The following is a 19,355-nucleotide window of genomic DNA, read 5'->3' as shown; positions in this document are numbered from 1 at the left end:
AAGCCCTCCTAAGCCCACTGCAGCAAAAATACAGGTTTTTTTACACATCTCTTTACCATTTTCTGGATTTCAACTTTGGGGGTGGGTTCCTTGGGATGAGGAAGAGTGCTCTCATGGGATGCATGTCACACAGGGCTGCAAAGGAAACCACAAATTATGGAAGGATGCATGTACCCCCTGTGACCTCACTTCCCACTTCCAACATCACAGCATCTGCCCCAGAACCCCACCAGGAGGCAACCAAATTCACACTACAGCCAAGAAATCAAGTTTCTGAGTACACCGAGATTTTCAGGTAAAAGAGATTCAAAAGAAAGGCTGCAAAGCAAGAACAAGTACAACTTTCTTAATATTTTATATATATACAACTTTGGAAGGACATAAAAAAAGCTCATTTTTCCCATACACAAAAGCATGTTTGCACATACACAGAAATTAAACCTGAGATTGAAATATTTATCTAGTTATTATGTCTGGCTTCTGGTTTCAGATAAATGATAAGCTCCATTTTAACCAAACTCTTTGCCACATTTTTCATGGCATATGAGAAAACCCAGGAAGAAGAAAAGCTGACCGAAAGCACAGAGCTCACAACCTGCCCTGTGGCACAGAGCAGAATGACAGAGCACACATTTCATCCATCTTGTGCTCTGGGAATGGGAGCACCATTCCCAGGTCACAGATTCCACCCCTGCATTTAGAAGCCACCTTCTCTCCAGCCCACTGTACTTCTCTTCAGGGCTACTGTTGGGGAAAGCTGAAGTTATGAAGAACTCAGGAGAAAGCAAATACCATCCTCAGGGACTTTGAATGGAATTATGAGTTCTATCTGGCAGGGAGAAATGTTGAGGGTAAAAGGTTTTCCTTCACCAAATAAAGCTACTGAATGACAACTGATAGGAACTACATGGAGGTTGATTTCTTATAATATTTAGATGTTCAGCAGTGATGCTCTTAACAGAAATGAACTTATAGCATCACAGAGCCCATAGAAGTGAGAAGCTCTGGTAAAGCTTTCCCTACTTTCTATTAATTTCTCAGTCTGCCTCCACCTGCCATTCTCACATTTGGTTCTGGCTTTGACATTTTCCTTGGTGTGTTCAATAGTACATGATACAGTGGCAATGAGGGTCAGAAGTCTGGTTTCTAGCTCTGGGTCCCAGACACTGTTGTACTACAGTAAACAAAACACAGGCAACAGAATATCATCCACAGTATTTCCCTGTCAAAACCAGGGAAAACATCAATTACATGAGGAACTGGCACGCAAAAATACAAAGTCTCTCCCAAAGAAAATTCCCAATGGACTTATGTCTCAGGACTAAGCTTCAGTCAGGCTAAAGTGCTCCTGAACTCCAGCTGGCTCCTGCTACAAACCAAGTCTGATGGGAGAGCAGCCAAGTGGGTTGTTTAAAAACAGCCTACGTGCTCTCAGGCTCAGGCCAGAGTTTGATGGGTTTCATCTCCCTTGCTCTCAGCAGATACCCCACACATCCCATCTGCTCTGCAGGAGCTGGGAAAAGCCACCAGCCCCCCATGCCAACAAGAACGCACCCACAGGTCTCTGCCTGACCTGCAGGAGGCTCTCTGGGGGAGTGAGGGGGCAGCAGGCTGGAAAACTGTGGCAACCTGCTCTCAGGCTGGGTGGTCATGGATCAAAACCATTACATGTGAGTAAATGCCACATTAGTCCCAAAATCTGTCAGAAACAAGTCAGTTTCAGAGTTAAAAAAGAATAACCTTTAGGCCTACCTTCTTTCACTGCCACAATTTTTTTAGTGACCTAAACCCAAAGGCACTCCTGACAATATTTTCTGCTAACATATCAATCACTTCTGCTTAGCTGTATCCACAGGCAGCAATCAACAAACTGATGCTAACAAGAGCTTTAAGAAAAGAAGTTTTGTTTTCCCAGGAAATAAAGGCAAGGAACCAAAATACAGACTGTAAGAGTCTAAAAGGAAGAAGAAAGCAAAAGAGTCCAATCAAGAAAATGTCACAGAGTGTTTATAAAGATACAGATAGAACCAGAATTCTGTGCATTAGCCAAGCATGAGTTATTTTAGCAGAGAACAGCCCCACCTTTATACCAAATCACTTACGAGGAGCTCCTTCAGCCATTTCAATAGCAGTGATTCCCAGGGACCACAGGTCACTCTGCAGGAAAAGAAACAATACTCATTGCAGCTTGCAGCATTCAAGCTTGGTTGTTGTACTTGTTTGTTTTCTTCTTGGGTTTGGGTTTTGGTTTTTTTTACAGTTTCCCTAGATTTCTCCTGGATCATGTTGTTTTACTTGGAGTGAAAAATATTCTGCTCCCTTCCCAGTCCCTACTGAGCTTTTAGGAAACGTGCTAATAGCCAGAAGCTTCCTATTCCCCATGCAACTCTGATCCATCGTTTAAGCAGCCAGCCCCAAAATGAGACCTTCTGCATTCAAAAAACAAGAGCCAGACAGAATATAGCAGGCACTGTTTAAATATATGTCCTAAATCTGTTCTCATGAGGCAGCAAGACACAGCAGCGCCTCACCCTTCTCCTTCTGGCCAAAAACTATTCTTGGTTTTAATGCTTGTTTCAGAGCAGTCATTGCTGAGTTTCTACACTGATGGAACAAGAATTGTAGTCAGGCCTTGGGGTCTGATTTTTTCTGTACAAAGTCTCTGGTCACACATTTTTGGCATATGAGAGAAGAGTGCATTGTGCAGTCAGATTTATGCCACAATGTATGTTCAGTTCAGTTAACAGAGTGGAGTTCTCTTTATCAGCTGATCTGGATCCCAAGGGCCAGGTTTTGATCATGGAAAGTAAATCGCAGCCACCTTCAGTGTCTGTAAAAACTTCACACATTTCCACTTGATTAATCATGTACGTTATTTCACTATTCTTTGTATCTAAATGTAGCCAAATGAGAGGCACATGGCCAAACCAACTTGCAGAGCTTCTCTAAAACTTACCTTTTAAAAAAACTGACTGACAGAAAACCATCAAAAGTTAGAAGGAATAAGCCATTACATGAATAGCAGCTCATGCCCAGCCCAGCACTCTAAATGCAATTTTATCAACACAGCCCTCCCAGTCCAGCTGCTCTGAACTCTTCACACAAGCTGAAAGCCAGTTCACATCAAAGTTTGTGGAGGGATTCAGCAACAAAACTGGTGGGGATTTCACAGATCCACAATCCTGACTTGTAATTAAGTAAATGACTGAAAATAAAGAGTCTTCAAGTGAGAGAAACATCCAGGCTATAAGGAATTTTGGTTTGGAGTTCCAAAGCATGAGAGGCAGACAGGTGTAAGGGAGGATGACAGTAGTGTTTGTAAAGCTCAGTGTGCATACAAACACATTTATGTGGATATATTTGTACTAGTTTTGTCTTGTTTATTTGTTCTGGTTTTTTTTTGAAGAGCAAGAAGTTCCAGAGCAGCTTCCTGCTACTTAGCCCTTCCTATCAGGTGTAAGCCTCTGTGGAAAGACCAGCTCTGTGCCACCTTCTGAGTCACAGCACTGTTTGCAAAAGTGCTTCCAAAACCCTCTGGTGATCAGTTTTAAACTACCATCTGCACTATCTGTTTGGGAGCAGACAAACTAGGATTATTACTGAAGGCAAAGAAAGCTCAAGAATTAGAGCTGCACATTCTTTATGATTTTATTTTATAGTAAGTACACATTCAGAGAAGGAAATAACTGGGGACAGGGAATGAAGACAAGAGATTAATTTCTTGAGGTTTCAGTAGAAGATTTGTATGATATGGAAAAGTTAAAATTCTTTAGTCATGACTGACACACACAACATGACCTCACTGGGCCAGAAAGTCTCAGCAAGGGAGAATCACAGCCTCTGAATCATCAGGAAATGGAAGCAGTAACAGGATCTTCTCATAAATATTGCTGAAGCCACAGCTGGAAGGAGAGGTGCAAAGTGGCAATGGAGAGAGCACCTGAACTAAAAGAGTGACTGCAGGGTCACCCACAAGATTCCTGCTCAGAAAACCATCCCTGGAAAACATGCTGCATGGCAATGCCCACAACTGAAATACAGGAAATTCCCTGCCTCAGCCACCCTGCCACTGACCAGAAACCATTCCAGGATGGGAAACCACTTCCAGTCACATGCTCATGAATGAGCAAAGGGATACTAATTACTGCCAATTAACTCAGGATTCACAGCTGAGTACAGAGCAAAAAGCTCTACCACAGTGTGCAGTAATTTGCCATAGTAATATTACACTGCTTCAAGTATTCCTTGGAACTCCTATCTTCCTTTCTTTTCTACCCAGACCTGCAAACTCTTAGTACTTTTTTTAATTGTAGAGAAGTTCATGAAAGAGCATTTAATGTACTAAAAATTCAGAAAAAATACTCACAGTGAAACTTCACTCTTAAAAAGAGCTGCCACCCACATATTACAAATACTTCTGTTTGTACAGTTGTAGTATTATTGTGGTTTATAAGGCAGGAAGCTTGAACTTTTCAGATGAGCAGGATTTCAGCAATAACCCACATGTTTTCTTACCTTATGGAGTGTTTCACACTTACTCTGTAATCATATGTAGAGTCTGGGTTCTCCTCACAAGCAATGACCTCGGGTGCCATCCAATACGGGGTGCCAATAAATGTGTTTCTTCTCCCAATTGTCCTGTCCAGCTGAGCACTTACACCAAAATCCACTGAAAAGCCAAGAGATAAAGAAATTAGCAAAAAAGTTGTATCCACATGGTAGAGTGGGTGCTTGGTCACTTTCATACTGTTTAGAGCATCAAACCTTTGTCCCACAATATATATGAATATATATATGTATATATATATATACACAATATATGAAATCTGAGCTCCTCCAGCATGTCTTATCCAATAGTTGAGATTTAACTGGCTCTTTTTTTCCCTTCTTTTTGACAGAAGAAATAAACAATGCTAAATTATTATTTAAATTATTATTTAAATTATTTATGAATTATCTAGCATGCCAAATCTGCATGGTGGGTTAGAGGAATTGCTCTACAAGATATTATGGAATAATTTATGCTTAATTTAAATCCTACACTGAGTAGGACTCAAGGTCTTCAACTAGACTGAAAGAAAAAATAGTATCTACACACAAGGCCAATTTGGATGTATCTAATATAGTCACTTGTGGAAAGAATCACCATATCACTTCATTCTGAGGTGTCTGGAATAAATCCTTCCCTACGTTCATACATTATCTCAGAACAAACTGGAGAATCTACTACTTTATTCTCATCTTAGATCATTATGATGAGTGAATCCTGTGGTTCTCTTTGTGCTGAAAAGGGTGGTACTTTCATAAGGACTGCACAGCAAAATGGCTTTGTTCACATATGAAAAGGGTCCATACAACCAATAATTATGTGATTGTATTTCTCTTTGAAGAAAACCCCAAAATACAGTAATTGCATCCACTGGGATAGCTCTGGAGTAATATTCACAGAGAAGACAAAGGAGGGGGAAAGAGAAGGACTGAAAGGACACAGCCCCGTGGTTACCATCAAGGAGCAGATTTTCTCATTGATGTTGTCTCATTGCAGATTATCTGCAAGCCAAAATAATTTGTAGTGCTATAATTCCATGTGCCTGCTTAGCAAACCTTCTCCAAGAAGCTGGAGTTGACCTTTGGGCTCATTCTGTGCTTCTGTTGGGAAGTGTGCACTCTCACACTGAGGTGGAACAGAATTGAACTGAGAACCTCTTGACTTTTGAGCTTCTTTTCCTTAAGACTCATGAGCTAAATCTCTCTGGAAACAACTTTTTTTCTTCTTTTTTAAATCATTATACATAGTAAATGTATTTCATTTTTACCCAGAGTTAGAAAGGTTTAACTGTTTTGTCAGCCATGTGAAGAATGGTGGAAGTAGTAATTACACAAGACCATAAAAACACACAACACCCCCATCTTACCTGTTCTAAGAGGGAACAGCTGACAATTAGTACATATGATTTAGAGACTACAAGCAAAATCCTGCCTTCATTGAATTTGACAGCAAAACTCCCTTTGACTTCAGTCAAGCCACAAGGTTTAACCATAATGAGATTTTTTACTTGCTCCAACCAAGCATTCTACCCCACATCCACAAGCCATGTTTATTACTTGCTGTTTTCCAACTCTACAGTGAATTGTTTTAGTTAAAGAGAGAGGGACTGTAAAGATCATCACAAATAAGAAGTGTTCCCCTTGAGATTTCTCCTTTAAAACACTTGCCTGTGATGTCTTTCCAAAACATGAAAGACATCTCAAGAGAGATATGTACTTGAGTTTAGTTTTAGGAAGTCAGAAGTTGTCAACAGTGACATGTCACAGTAATAAAAGGAAATGAGTAACCCTCCAACTTTTCTGAGAGATGACTGTTATTCAGTGGTAACCCCTACACATGAGTAATTCCACTTATTGCCAGGTTTATGGAAATCTCTAAGACTGCTTCCTTTAGAAAATTGGATTAGCAAAATTCGCTCCCCCAACTTTTACACTCTGGAAGGCTTTTGCATGGCAGGATCCTTTGTGAAATCCTGATGGTGCTGTGACATCCTGGGCTGGCTCTGACTGCCTGCACTGCCCTCAGGCTGTGAGGGACGCCCCTGCAGAACAGTTTACATTTCACTTTGCAGAGCACTTTACATTTCCAACTCTTTCTACACTACACACACCTTGTAAGCACAAGTATTAATGAAACTTGGCACACATCCTGCACTTAGGTTACTGAAAGTTCTCTCTGAGTCAAGATGGAAATCTTAAATTTTAACAAACAGGTTTCCAGCACACATTTAAGGAAACTTACCCAATTTTACTTCTGCATTTTCTGTGAGAAGAACATTCTGCCCTTTAATATCTCGATGGATGACATGGTGAGCATGAAGATGTGCCAATCCCTAAAAGAAAATCAGATTTATTCTTTTTTCCTAACATTACCCTGACTATGGCACTGTTGACTTTTTACACTTTTGCCCTTTTCAGTCTTTATTCATAAGGAAAGTCCTTTAGATGTTACTAGCAACATTTTCAGGGAGGAGAGAGGACAGCAACCATAAGTTTGATTCTCTTCTTCACCACAGGCCTGACAGTGGTGGAGCATCTCGCCTGAAGAGATATGTAGCAATATTTTAAATTATTGTAGCAATATTTAAATTAAAGTGTGAAGAGAACAAGGTAGCAATATTTTAAACTTCTCTCTCAGAATCAAGGGATGCTCCTTACACTCTATGCTAAATGCAAACAAAAGGGAAAAAGAGCAAAGCAGAATGCTCTGTATGAGGACCAGACAGCATCTGGCTGGTTGTAGTGGCCTAAATTTTGCATTCAACAAAATGGGAAATTCAGTGGTAAATGGACTAGAGAAAGTTAAAAATACCATGTCAGACCTCTTTTTGAATGCAGCAAATATTGTTTTTAATCAGCTGATATTTGCTGTCTTCTCCTGCATTTCAAAATTGCCCACGGTTGAACTATCATTGACATAAAGGAACACACTGAAATAATTCATTATAGCAATCCAGGGATTCTTCACTCACAGCATTTAGCCTCTCTAATATTAATGGCTTCAAACAGAGCTTCCACCCAGCTTGTAAATTTTCCAGAAGGAAGCACTGTCAATCCATGTGCAACTGGGCCATTTTGTCTTGAAACAAGCATGATTAAATCCAATCCCTTGTTTCACCAACATGCTGTTACAGTTCTCAGTTGCATGAGCATAAACAAAATGTTTTAGCATCAATTGCTTTAACAGAGACATTACAGCCACACCAATGAGGAACAACCTGACCACGCCACTAAGGTTTTTTCTTTTGCAGAAGAACTGCCCACACTCTCCAGATACAATGATCATAATCCTCAGGTAGTGCCAAATCCCTGCAAGAAGGCCAATACTCTCAGCTGAGCACATTTCTCAATTGCTGTGCCCCAGAAACAACGTTTTACCCCTATTCAAGCATTACTTCAGCATGCCAAGTAAATTCCAACTCCCAGAATATGCATTTATCTTACATTATTTAGAAAAGATGTAAAACTCTATTATAGGGAAGACAGATCAGTAACTCTGTAATGGGTTTTGAATTCAGAATGACTGGCTCCAACATCACATTTTTTTCCAGGCTAGTTCATTAGATTACACTTGGGAATTGTTTTATCCTCTGCACTTTCCAGGAAAAAAAAAAAAAAAAAGAAAGAAAGCAGCCCTAAGCCTGCATAGAATGAAATATAGCCACAAGATTTTCTTGGGGAATACTGTCCCAGCAGGGCCACCTTTAAGATTTTACAATGCTGTTTAGTCAGCATTGCCTCTAACAGTGTGGAAAAGAGACCCCTGAGTGTGTGCAGGTAAAGGAATTAGGGACAGAAAGATCTTACAACCATGAACAGCTGAAGCACTGAGCAGCAAGATCTCCTGATGTGGAGGGCAGACATGCTGAAAACATAAAATTTACTTCCTTTTCTAGGTGCCCAGTGTCTGGAATTTCAAAAGATGGCTATTTGCCATAGGAAAGAGGAATTTTCTGTTCTTCATACAGAAAATGGGATTAGCTACAACAATATGGGGTGTCAAACAGCCATCATGCTGGCTCTCAGGGCTCCTCTGAACTCAAGGACCACAGCCCACGAGCCCCATGGATCACAACCTTTAAACAATAATGCTCATTAGTGACCTATTTTAGCAACCAAAGGCTTGGAAAGGCCTTTTTGTTGCAAATGAGCAGCGAAGCTCTGCTGGCAGGACTCACCCTGAGAACCTCTCTGCAGATGTAAGCAATCCAGTCTTCCTTGAAACAGTTCCCTTTTGTCTTCTTCACCAAGTCGGTGACAGAGCCTGCCCCGCAGTACTCCATCACCAGCTGCAGGGACACAAACACACACGGGGCACCTTTACCCAGCCCTGCCAGGCCAGGGGAGAGCACCTGCAAACACCCACTCCCACCACAGCCCCGCAGGGCAAACTGCAGGTGGCCCTCCTGGATGCCAAGTGACTTAAAATCTCATTTTCTGAATCACACACACTGCTAAATAAATAAAAAACCTCACTAGCACTCCTCTCCCATTGCAGGGTTTTTTTGGTTTTTGGGTTTTTTTTTTATTATATACAAAATTGGAGAAGCAAGAGTTAACAGCACTGAAAAACACGGGAATTTTTCAAAAATTTAAAATTTCTCATTTTGCCGCAATGCTTCAAAAATCTCGCAGCCAAAATTTGGAGGATTCATTATTGTGCTTTTCTTTACTGCCAATTCCTCAGCTTCCTTTCTTTTTCATTTGAAAAAAGGAGAGGAAAGCAACAAGAACGAGAGAAGGCAAAAAAGACAAGCTCTTTCACTTCAGTAAAAAAAATTAGAGAAGAATTAAATTTGGAAAAAAAAAGGGTTCAAGCAACAAATCAGAATGACAGCAGCAGTCACATGAATCATAACATACTTTATGCCCATCCTCAAAGGAAATCATAGGGATGGAAGATGTCTAGGGAGCAGTGATTTTTCTCTTTTATATGTTATTCTTCAGAACAATGACTTCAGAGCTTCACTGAGACAGAGTCCAAGCCAAGCATGCTGGAACTCTAAAGAAGGGGCTGTAAATCTGATGAGCAGAAATGACACTGAACACTTACCCAGAGCTGATCATCTTGGCCCGCAGGACTTTTCTTTACAAAAGCCCCATAATATGTAGCAATATTCCGGTGATGGGAGTACTTCTTCAGCATGTTTATCTCCAGCTTGATTTCCTCCTCTTCATTCTGTAACAAAAAAAGAGAGCGGGAGGCTCATAGGGGACCAGAGATCATGGAGCCCAGAGCTGCAAAGCAACCTCTGTCCTTGGGCACTGTGAGCAACCTGGTCTGAATCCATGGCTGACCCTGCTCTGAGCAGGGACCAGAGTTACCCCCAGATTATGAGAGTGCAGCTGAGAGATGGCCCTTAAACTGACAACTCAATCACCCTGATCCATGGGGCTAAACCAATGAATTGCTAGGGTTTGACCTAAAGAATCAAAAATGTCCCCACTCAGGCATAAAAATTGCACATTGTCTCCTCAGGGAGCTCAGACAGTTCCTATTACTCCCCCATTTATGGCTTCTGCATGCAGTAATTGAGTCTTGGAGAATAACCTGATTCAAACAAAAATAAAATTGTTCCTAACACTCCATTACTTAAATACTTGGAAAAGCACTGAGTGCACACATCAGACAATCTGTCTTCCCAGTCCTGTGGAGGGTCCTGCTGGGAGGAAACCAAAGCCAAGCAAGAGGTGACCTGCCACAAATCAAACCCCAGCCTAAGACAGGGCTAGGATCTGCTCCTTCCTTACAGCTGTGAGCCTGCCCTGTCCGTACCAAGGCTTCTCCCCTCCTAACACCAAGCCATCCATGAAGCTCCTGGCATCCTGGGGGCTAGCACACCCCAAACATCATCTTCCAGGCACCAGCTGCCTGTTTGCCCTTTGTTTCAGTCTCGCCAGGGCAGACGTCCTCTTCTGCCCATACAACGTGCACAATAAGACAACTAGTGGAAGTGCAAGTTTTAATAATTATGTTAGAAGGAAATGCCCTTTTTCAGAGAGAAATGCCTGATTTAGAAAGGCTCCCTCAGAGCTGGCTGGCTATGGTACACAACACCCAGTGAAACACACCCAGGTTTTGCCATCTCACTCACTTTAATAGGAAGTGAGTGTATAAGATATCCTTTTATCAGTTAAAAGGAGTACCAAAAACTTGAAAATTCATTTACCTTGCTGTAAAACATCCCAGTCAGCACTTACTAGCCATAGGGGAAAAAAAAAGAAGAGGCAGCAAGAACAACTCAGCCCCAAAGGACATTTTTCTGTGCTTTTCCCCTATTTTCCAGTAGTTTTGCCTTTGAAGCATTCTTTTAACTACCATACTGGCCTGCTTACAAAGCCAGACACATTGACCTTTTTACCTGGAGCAACACATTAAAGCTAAATGACAGGCTAAAGCCAAACTCCCTCAGGAACAGGCATATGATGTGTCTTATTAAGCTTGACCACACAAAAATCATTCCCAGCAGAAGGGACCAGTAAGTTTTTCCCAGTAACATCAACACCCAGGAGACACATTACCAGACCAAAGGCTAACAGTGCTAAGCCTTCAGAGATGTAAAATAACTCTAGATGAAGCTAAATAGGCTATTTCAGGTTCCCTAATAAGCTTTGTTGAACATGGGCTCTCAAGCTGTACACATTATAATAAATAGTTAATTTATCTTTTTGCAGTTAGGGAGAAAGAAGGACCCTTAATCCTGATGCAGCCCTGGATGTTGCATGACTGAATTAGTGAGGCTGAAGAGGAGCCCAGTGCAGCACCTAGAGTGTCCAGCAGAAATGGGAGCTGGCTGCAGACAGCAGGCAGGAAACCCTCAGGATTCTCTGCACATGGGAAGAGCACAATCAGAGAGAGGTGAGAGCCTCAGGGGTACAAGGCTCTGCTCCCTTTGCAGCTCCAGACAGTGCACGAGAAAGGGTGGACACAAGCAGAGAATCAGGACATGAGAACTGTCATCCTGGACCTGACCACAAGGGTTCTGCCATCTACACCAGCTTCTGGATCTTTAGGGAAGAAGGGCAGAAAGCGGAACAAACAGGGAGGATTCCTTTCTTCCTCTGCTGTCCCTCCTGCATTCTGCCCACTCCTGCAAATGTGTGGAGGCACAACACTCATCTTTGGTAAAAGCCTTCTCCAAATTACTTAAATGTGAAGGGTTTGGGGTTTTCTAACTCTGCCCATCAGCATGAAATTTGCCCTGGTGGAGCCCAGCTCCCTGCAGTGCCCTCAGCACCAGCCTGTAGCTTTCACAAAGTTCCCCTTGGGGAGCTGGCGAATCCCAGCCACTTCCTCATAGCTGCTGCCTCTTTTTCAGCTCTTCATCCTTTACCCAATTAATTTCCTGGATGTTGGAACCATGCTGGCAAAGCTCTTATCCAAGTACTTTCTATTCCTCTGCAATCTGATCTCCATGTTTTTAAAACAAAACAAAGCCTGTGTCTGTCCATGAACACAACCTGGGTACCCCACAGGCTCTTCCCCACCCACTGGCAAGAGCCAGAGGAGCTCACAGGGGTAATGTGTATCTAGGACCAGCAAAATGCAATTCCTGCTTTCTCTTGTGTCTTTATTTACCCTGAAGGCAGAACCTGATCCCTCCCTGCACCTGTTTCTCCTTCCCTTGCCTATCCTGGCCTGCAGGGCCCAAGTACCACTGCCCAGCACAGCTGAATGCCTTGGGGAGACAGGGAAACATCACTTGGAGCAGGCAGCAGGCTGAGCTTCAGGGGCTGGGCAAAGGGCCACACAGGACAGCAGCTGGGCATTCCACAGACCAATGCACTCTGGCTTCCCAGTGCCTCGGTGAGTTTGGATAAAAATGCTCTGTGCCATGGAAAGCCAAGGCAGAAGGGTAAAGGTGAGTGATCGTGCCCTGTGGGCCGTGTCATGAGGAGCTGAACCCAGACCTGCTGAGCCTCAGTGCCACGTACACCTTTCAAGCACAGTGACCAGGGACAAAAGCACCCTCAGCTTCTCAGTGCACACTCAGAATTGCCACTTGCCACCAGCCCTCTTGCCAGCATCACCAGCAGCCCCTGTCCCAGGGGTCTGCTCATAAATAATGCTGCTGAAGGAAAGGAAGCAGCTCACAGATGTGCAGGTGCACAAAGCTGTTTGCTTCACAAACCAACACTCCTGGCACAGATGGCTGCGTGCACAGAGATGACAGGTTCATGATCAAAGGCTGTTTTTGAAGATGTGGGCCTATCTGCAGTGGCATTAGAGCTAGAAAACACACTCCTCAGACCACAACTGGAAACGAGATCATCAGCCGATAAATACTGCACCAAGGGACCCCTTAGTACTGGGGCAGGTCGAACAACAAGTTTCACATTTAAATGTTATTTTGCTCTCTAGAAAGAATGAAATCAAAGACAGATGGAGGATGATGTGTTGGAGAAGAGCTCTTTGATCACCTGCACTGCTGGCTGAAGAGACAAGCAGCAAGAATCCAGTCTCTCAGCAAGCACTCTGCTTGTCTGGCTCTGTCAGAAAACAGGAAGCAGAGCCTGCCTGGAGAGGCACACGAGCACACGTTGCCATCAGCTCCCCTTTAACCATTTCAAAGGGCTCCCCCCACCCCCGTGCAACTCAACACAGCAGCACTTCCTGACAGATGTCCAAGGATCCCACAATGACCACAGCATCCTGCTGCTGCTCTTAAGAAACCAGCCTGGGGCTGCAGCTCGTGACAGCAACGGGCAGATTTGCTGAGCTCTTGGAGTGTCCCAGATCCGAACAACCACAGGTGGAGCTGGGCAGGCAATTTCTAATGAAATGACTTTTTACTGGAAAAAGGAACCCTGAAGATTTGGTGAAAGAATCAGAATCTTTTGGTGAACAAAAGTGGCAGAAGTAGCAGAAGTGACTGCATCCAGACATGCCAATGCCCTAGCAGCAGGAACACAGCCAACTCTGCACTAGGAAAGTGGAAATAGGAGCAGAAAGCCCTGCACTCACCCTGTGCCAAGCCCAGGAAGCAGGAACACTTGAGCACAGTTGAGCTGGAATTATTCAGGTTTCAGTGAGGGAAGAGCAGCAGGGCAAACCCCTTTGGGCAGTTGCAGTAACATGCTCCTCACCTTCCCATGAAGGGTCTCAATGTGAAAACAGCACAGCCTGCTATCACTGCCCTCAAGCAGGACAGGCTCCCCAGCACGGTGTTGGCTCTGTCCCCTGCAGCAAACTAGACCTAAAGAGCTTTGTTTTGTTCTCAGAATTCTGTAAGCAAAGTATGGTAATTCCTAATGCAAAGTATGGTAATTCCTAATCCCTTCCGACCCAGACCATTCCACGATTTCAATTTTGTTTCCAAATAAGTTGTCATTACTGGATGCTGCCAAACCAGACTTCTAGAAAACTCAAGAGGAAGAAGCAGGGACTCTCCTCAGCCTTCTTGGGGCTCAGGCTAATGTGGTCTCAAGGAGGCAAGCTGCTCCACTACTGGCTGTGCTCTTAAAAGGAGATACAAAAGCCAATATTGAGGAACTTGCTCAACACCCTGTTTCAGCACCGACACCCATTTATAAATGTGAGTAACACAGTGCCAATTAAACTGTCTGCTTCCCTCATCTGTCAAATCACAATAAAAAACCACTACATTTGCATTTCTAACATGATCCTGCTTGCTGGCTGTCAGGGCTCTACTCTGAGCAACAGCTGGCATGTGAGGGGATAGGATGTGATGAAACACAGCAGAGGCAGTGCAGACATACAGGAAATCTTTTAATTGCTATCTCTGAAAGTAGATAATCAACTAGAAATAAGCAGGAAGAGACTTCTTGTCTTTGATATTATTGAACACCAAAATATATGGCAATGTACTCCCTTGTTGCTTTGTCACCATTAGTCAGCCACACTTAAAAAATATGGTTGTGTTACCACCACTCAGTACTTTATAATACACAAACTGGTGCTCAGGAACCATGATTTACATCAGTGGATCTTCTTTCATGAGCTGTCTACCTTCTCATTATCTGATTATTTATTTTTCCTTGCTGCTTAACAATGACCTTATTATTTCTGGTTTTGCACTCACCTCAGTAACATTCATCACTTTGATTGCTGCCAGCTGCCCAGTCTTAACATGGCGACCCTGTTAAAACAACAGAAGACACTGTGTAAAACATGTAGGCAAACTGAATACATCAACAAATTAGGCCTCTAACAATCAGGTTTGACTAATTACTTTCAATCATGTTCAAGGCAATGTTCTAGTTGGAGGTGTCCTTGCTGCAAGGGGGTTGGACTAGGTGACCTTTACGAGATCCCTTCCGACCCAGACCATTCCATGATTCTATGTACCAAACAACCTTCCAGTGACACAAAACCACCAAGGTGAAGTTTGGTGATGTGTTACCAGAGCCACACCCTTCCTGTGCTCTGAATTTAACAGAGTTATCTCTTCCTTTCAGCACAAAGGAAGCAGCAGTGCTGGGAGAGCTCGGTTCTCACAGCACAACACGGCCCAAGCTCACAGGCCTCCATCTAACTTGTGTTCCACATGTGATGCCAGCCCTCAAGCTCCTCTTCCAGGAAATCTCAGCACAGCCTCAGAATGTCTGAACAAGCCACGTTCCTGTCCTGGAACATCCAGGAGCACACATCCATGGCTGAGTGTGTTGGGAAGCTGGAAGGCATTGGGGAGGTGGCTCTGTCCCCACCTTGACCCCGACATGTCCTGGCAAAACTCTGGGTTCCAGTACATCAGTCTGGCAACCTCTATGAGGCTGCCAAGAAACTAAAGTTTTATGCATGCGTTTGTCTTTTTTTTTTAATGATTTTTAATGCTTTTTACTTCAAAATGCTTAGTTTTTATAATTCTTAATTCAGCTGAGTTAACTACATCTCAGTTAATATCTCAGCTACTTCCCCAAAATCATGCAAGAGCTTTGAATTTAAAAATGTCATTTTCTGTGGTGGTGGGGAAGAACTAACCCAGGACTTTGACTGTGTGAGTGCCTACACATGTCCACAGTTCCTCATGGAATGCCCACACCCCACACCTCACTTTTAAATAACAGACAGCTGGTAACTCCACACTAGTAATAGGCTTGGTTTTGAAAACACAGCTAGGTAAAGGAAGGTAATAGGAAATAAAGCTATTAAAAGAGCAAACTTGCTACTGGGAGTGACAAAATGTGATTCACAAGAACACCCACACGTGAATTTTGCTGTCAGCTGCAGTTTCTTGCTTTGGTGAGGTCAAGCTGCTCAAAGATACCACAGATGAAGCCTTTCACCATGATAACCAGCACTGACCTCACACTGGAAGATAGTATCAAAAGATTTGAATAGACAGTGAGTTTGCTGTACATCCCAGCTTATCACTTCCATCAGATGTTCAGAAATGGGTTTGAAGCTTTGAGACCACAATTTTATTCCCAAAATAGAGGTGCCTGCAAAGCTGTATATCAAAATAACTAACTGACAGCAGTTAAGGAAGCCACTGGAAATCAGGAAATCAAATATGAAATGCTGCAGTTTGCAGACAAAATGATTTGCAGGTGCAATTTACACCCAAAAAATTAAAAGCTGGGTTGATGTAATTTAAAAACCCAGGTTCTATCTGCACAAAAGTGCACACAAATGTTATTTCTAAGACTAAGCAATTTTGCATCAAAGAAAAATGATTTCTCATTCTCAGGCAATATGTCACAGTCATGTTCTCTTTTACAAAAAACTAAATCCTGCTCAGTTTTTTGTGTATTTAAAGGTGTCCTCTTTCCATGGAAGCACTCCTGGGACTGCAAAGCATTTCCTCATGAAGTAGAATGATAGGATTTACCCATCAGCAGAGAGCTCAGGAGGAAGACAAACAGGGCACCCTCTCCCCAGGCCCCACAGGCCTTGGTGGGTTGTGTGGATGGGGTGTGACCATGCCAGCCCAAAGGATGCTGGTGTTGGGTCAGCATCCATCCCAACGCTGGTCAGCAAGTTCAAATATAATCAGTGAGTACTAGGCTAACACTGCACTTGAACATTCATCAGAATAAGGGAGAGGGAAAGGCTGGGCATTCAGTCCTGGTGTCAAAGCATAACTCCTGGTCAAGTTGTCCCTCTGTGTAACAGGTACTGGTCATTTTGCTGCCACATTAATTTCCACTGGATGCAAAACCTGCTGCTCTCGCTTATCACTATAAATGTGAATACTAACCGCACCCCCAAAAAAGTTTGGAAAATCTTATTTATGTGGAAGAAAACAGCAAGTCCTTTTATTTTATGAGTTGTGATTCACCTTTCTTAAAAAAAAAAAATGTCCCTGTTAACTAAGATGCACAACTCAATCCTGCTCCTGCATTAAGGCACAGACTGTGACTGTGCTGGCAGTTCAGAACAAAAATTACAGATTTCTCAGTATTGGTCTTTTAAACTGTTTGGAGTCAATGTTCCTTAACATCTCTAGAAGCAGTAAACATCCTGAACCCAGCCCTGGGCTTCTTGCTGAGAGACAGAGAGTAATGCCTTAGCAAGGGAAGATTTCAGTGCTGTCCCTTATTTTTTCCATTTATCAATGAATCGCAGAGGTTAGCCAGAGTCCATGGGAAATCTCACATTGCTGCTTCTGCTGAAGCTACTAAGTTGAGCACGTGTGAATTGTTTTGAGAAAAGTGGTGTTTTGATTTTTGTTTAAAGCTTCCAGGAGCAAACTGGCTGTTTTAACTTTTTCCCAACCGAATGAGATCAGCTGATTCATTCACTTCCAGTGACAAGACATGCTGAAGTTCATCCTTAGTCATTTAATCTGAGAAGAACAACAGGTACTGCCCTCCCAGCCCTCTGCTCACTCTGCCTCTGCCCATCCTCTCCAGATCATTGCAGTTCAGCCTGCTGTGATTCCAGATCCTCCACTGCACATTTCCCCAGAAACTGGGCAGAGGGCTGGAATGGTCTGTGGGCTGGTTTCCCTAATAAAAGGTTTAATCTTTCACCCAAATGCTCAGTATAAGAGCTATGGAGAATGTAGTGAAAACATCCAACAACCATTTGCAACACCCATATTCCCACTAAGGAGTACAGCATCAAATTCTATCACAGAGCTTAGACATGAACAATTCTGAGGCTCAATGATTTTCTAAAATTGAAGTTCCACCCTTCATTTTGATGAGGTATCCAAGCTGTAAAAAATTCTCCCATTAGCTTTGAGTCCAGCTAAATTCCTGGTCTCCTCCAGAAAATATTTCCGCATAGTCTGCTGCAGTTGCCAGTTACTCACTACAGTAACACTCAGCAAACCTGAAGCCAGCACACACATTTTTCAAATCTACACACTGCTCATTGCAGCCAGACTTGTGGGAGATGCTTGATGCCAAAGATCTGGTTCTGATGAGCTTCAACCCTGCATTATCACTGCAGGGAGAGGTACATGGAACAGGGCAGATTGCTCAGCGTTATTTCTGTTGGATGTGTATTTATCTTTTCACCTTAGATAAAGGAACTGCTTATCTACGTCCCTCACTAAGGGTCAAGGCACGTACTTTTCTATTTGCATCCAACAAGAGTGTCAACATTAGCAGCCAGCTATTAGCTGATAAAGGAGCTTTACATGATTTAAGTATATTTACAAAATGATGCATTCAGTCACGTACAACACCTTTTCCTCTTATGTTCCAAAAAAAATTTTGGACAGTCCCTGGCTTGGGCCATGATTACAAGAAGAGACCCAAGGTCCCAGTGAGTTTATAGGGCTGCAAGTCACAGGCAGAGAGGTTGGTTTGACAGCTTCCCTCCCAGATCCTGCACGTATCTCTCTTCCTGGGGGTGGGAAACAGCTCCCATCAGCTTCCCTCCCCACCTGGGATCCGACAGATTGGAGTGGGCAATTGCAAGCCCAGACAGCAGAAGGCAGGTGTCCACTGGAGTGCTGCACACCGTGCCAAGGCAGCCACGGCTGCCCCAGCACAGGCTTCCTTTCTGGCTCTCATCAATGCTCACGTGTTTCTGGGCCTGTCTGAGGGAGCTGTCCCCACGTAACCGCAGCAGGAAAACGTGCCTGAGAAAGGCAGGGACTGCCTGCTGCAGGACACCAAGGCAGCACAGAGCTGGGGCACTTCACACACCAGAAGTCCTTGTTCTTGTCCCTGTCCTTGCCTTCTTGTCTGCAACCAGAAGCAGCACAGAGAGTCAGGTGTCTGCAGGCAGGGACACCTCTTAAAAACCAGAAGACTTGGACACTTCAAGTTTGATCCGTTGTGCCCTTATGAAGGGCCATTTCATACCAAACACACTCTGCTATAAGGCACGGACACCAGAATTACCACAAGAATAGGGGACTCCTGGCTGACCCATCACTGCCTGCCTATGTAATCCTGAAAACTGCTAAATACCACAGCTTTAACTCTTGGGACCTTCTCTGGATGTTCAAGACTTGCACTGTACAGCAAGATGTGGCTGTTGGAGGTGTGGGACTTTGGCAGACAAGGTGCTTCTCCAGCAGACATTCCTTATGGGATAGCAGATGCAGCCTGTGGCCACCCGCCCTTGGGGAGCGAGGTGAAAGCACAGCTGTGTGCTGCAAGCTCTCACCGAAAGTGAACTCGAGCAATCAGATTTCCTGTTCCAAATGCACTGGTGAACTTTGAAGTGTGAGCCCATCTGTGTGGCCCTGCAGGGCGGGCAGCCTGCCAGCTCAGCCCTGTGGGACCGGTCCCCACCCTTTCGCCCCTCTCCATCCTGCAAATACAAGAAAAGCCTTTAAGAGATAATGCAGGGAGTGAACAATGCTCTGTGCAGGGATCCAGGAAACCCTCTGTCCTATTCCACGTGACCTTAATGAAGTCATGATCCTTCTGTTTCCTTTCCA

The 19,355-nt window shown here is 43.6% G+C and overlaps 1 protein-coding gene across 7 annotated transcripts in view; it reads right to left on the bottom strand.

The window, feature by feature from the left end:
* NRK (Nik related kinase) overlaps positions 1–19,355 on the bottom strand; it is a 97,479-nt gene that overhangs the window by 45,127 nt on the left and 32,997 nt on the right. For all 7 annotated transcript variants that reach the window (XM_064712538.1, XM_064712532.1, XM_064712535.1 and 4 more), the window contains exons 3-9: positions 14,592–14,648; positions 9,602–9,727; positions 8,727–8,837; positions 6,791–6,881; positions 4,539–4,669; positions 2,103–2,157; positions 57–135 (exon numbers count right to left, since the gene is read on the bottom strand). In XM_064712538.1, coding sequence (XP_064568608.1) covers positions 57–135; positions 2,103–2,157; positions 4,539–4,669; positions 6,791–6,881; positions 8,727–8,837; positions 9,602–9,727; positions 14,592–14,606 — 608 coding nt within the window. In that variant the 5' untranslated portion in view covers positions 14,607–14,648. The remainder of the gene's footprint in view (positions 1–56; positions 136–2,102; positions 2,158–4,538; positions 4,670–6,790; positions 6,882–8,726; positions 8,838–9,601; positions 9,728–14,591; positions 14,649–19,355) is intronic.

The sequence above is a fragment of the Zonotrichia leucophrys genome, chromosome 4A (genome assembly GCF_028769735.1).
Source record: "Zonotrichia leucophrys gambelii isolate GWCS_2022_RI chromosome 4A, RI_Zleu_2.0, whole genome shotgun sequence".
NCBI classification, from domain to species: Eukaryota; Metazoa; Chordata; class Aves; order Passeriformes; family Passerellidae; genus Zonotrichia; species Zonotrichia leucophrys.
This window is presented reverse-complemented; position numbering and strand designations above follow the sequence as displayed.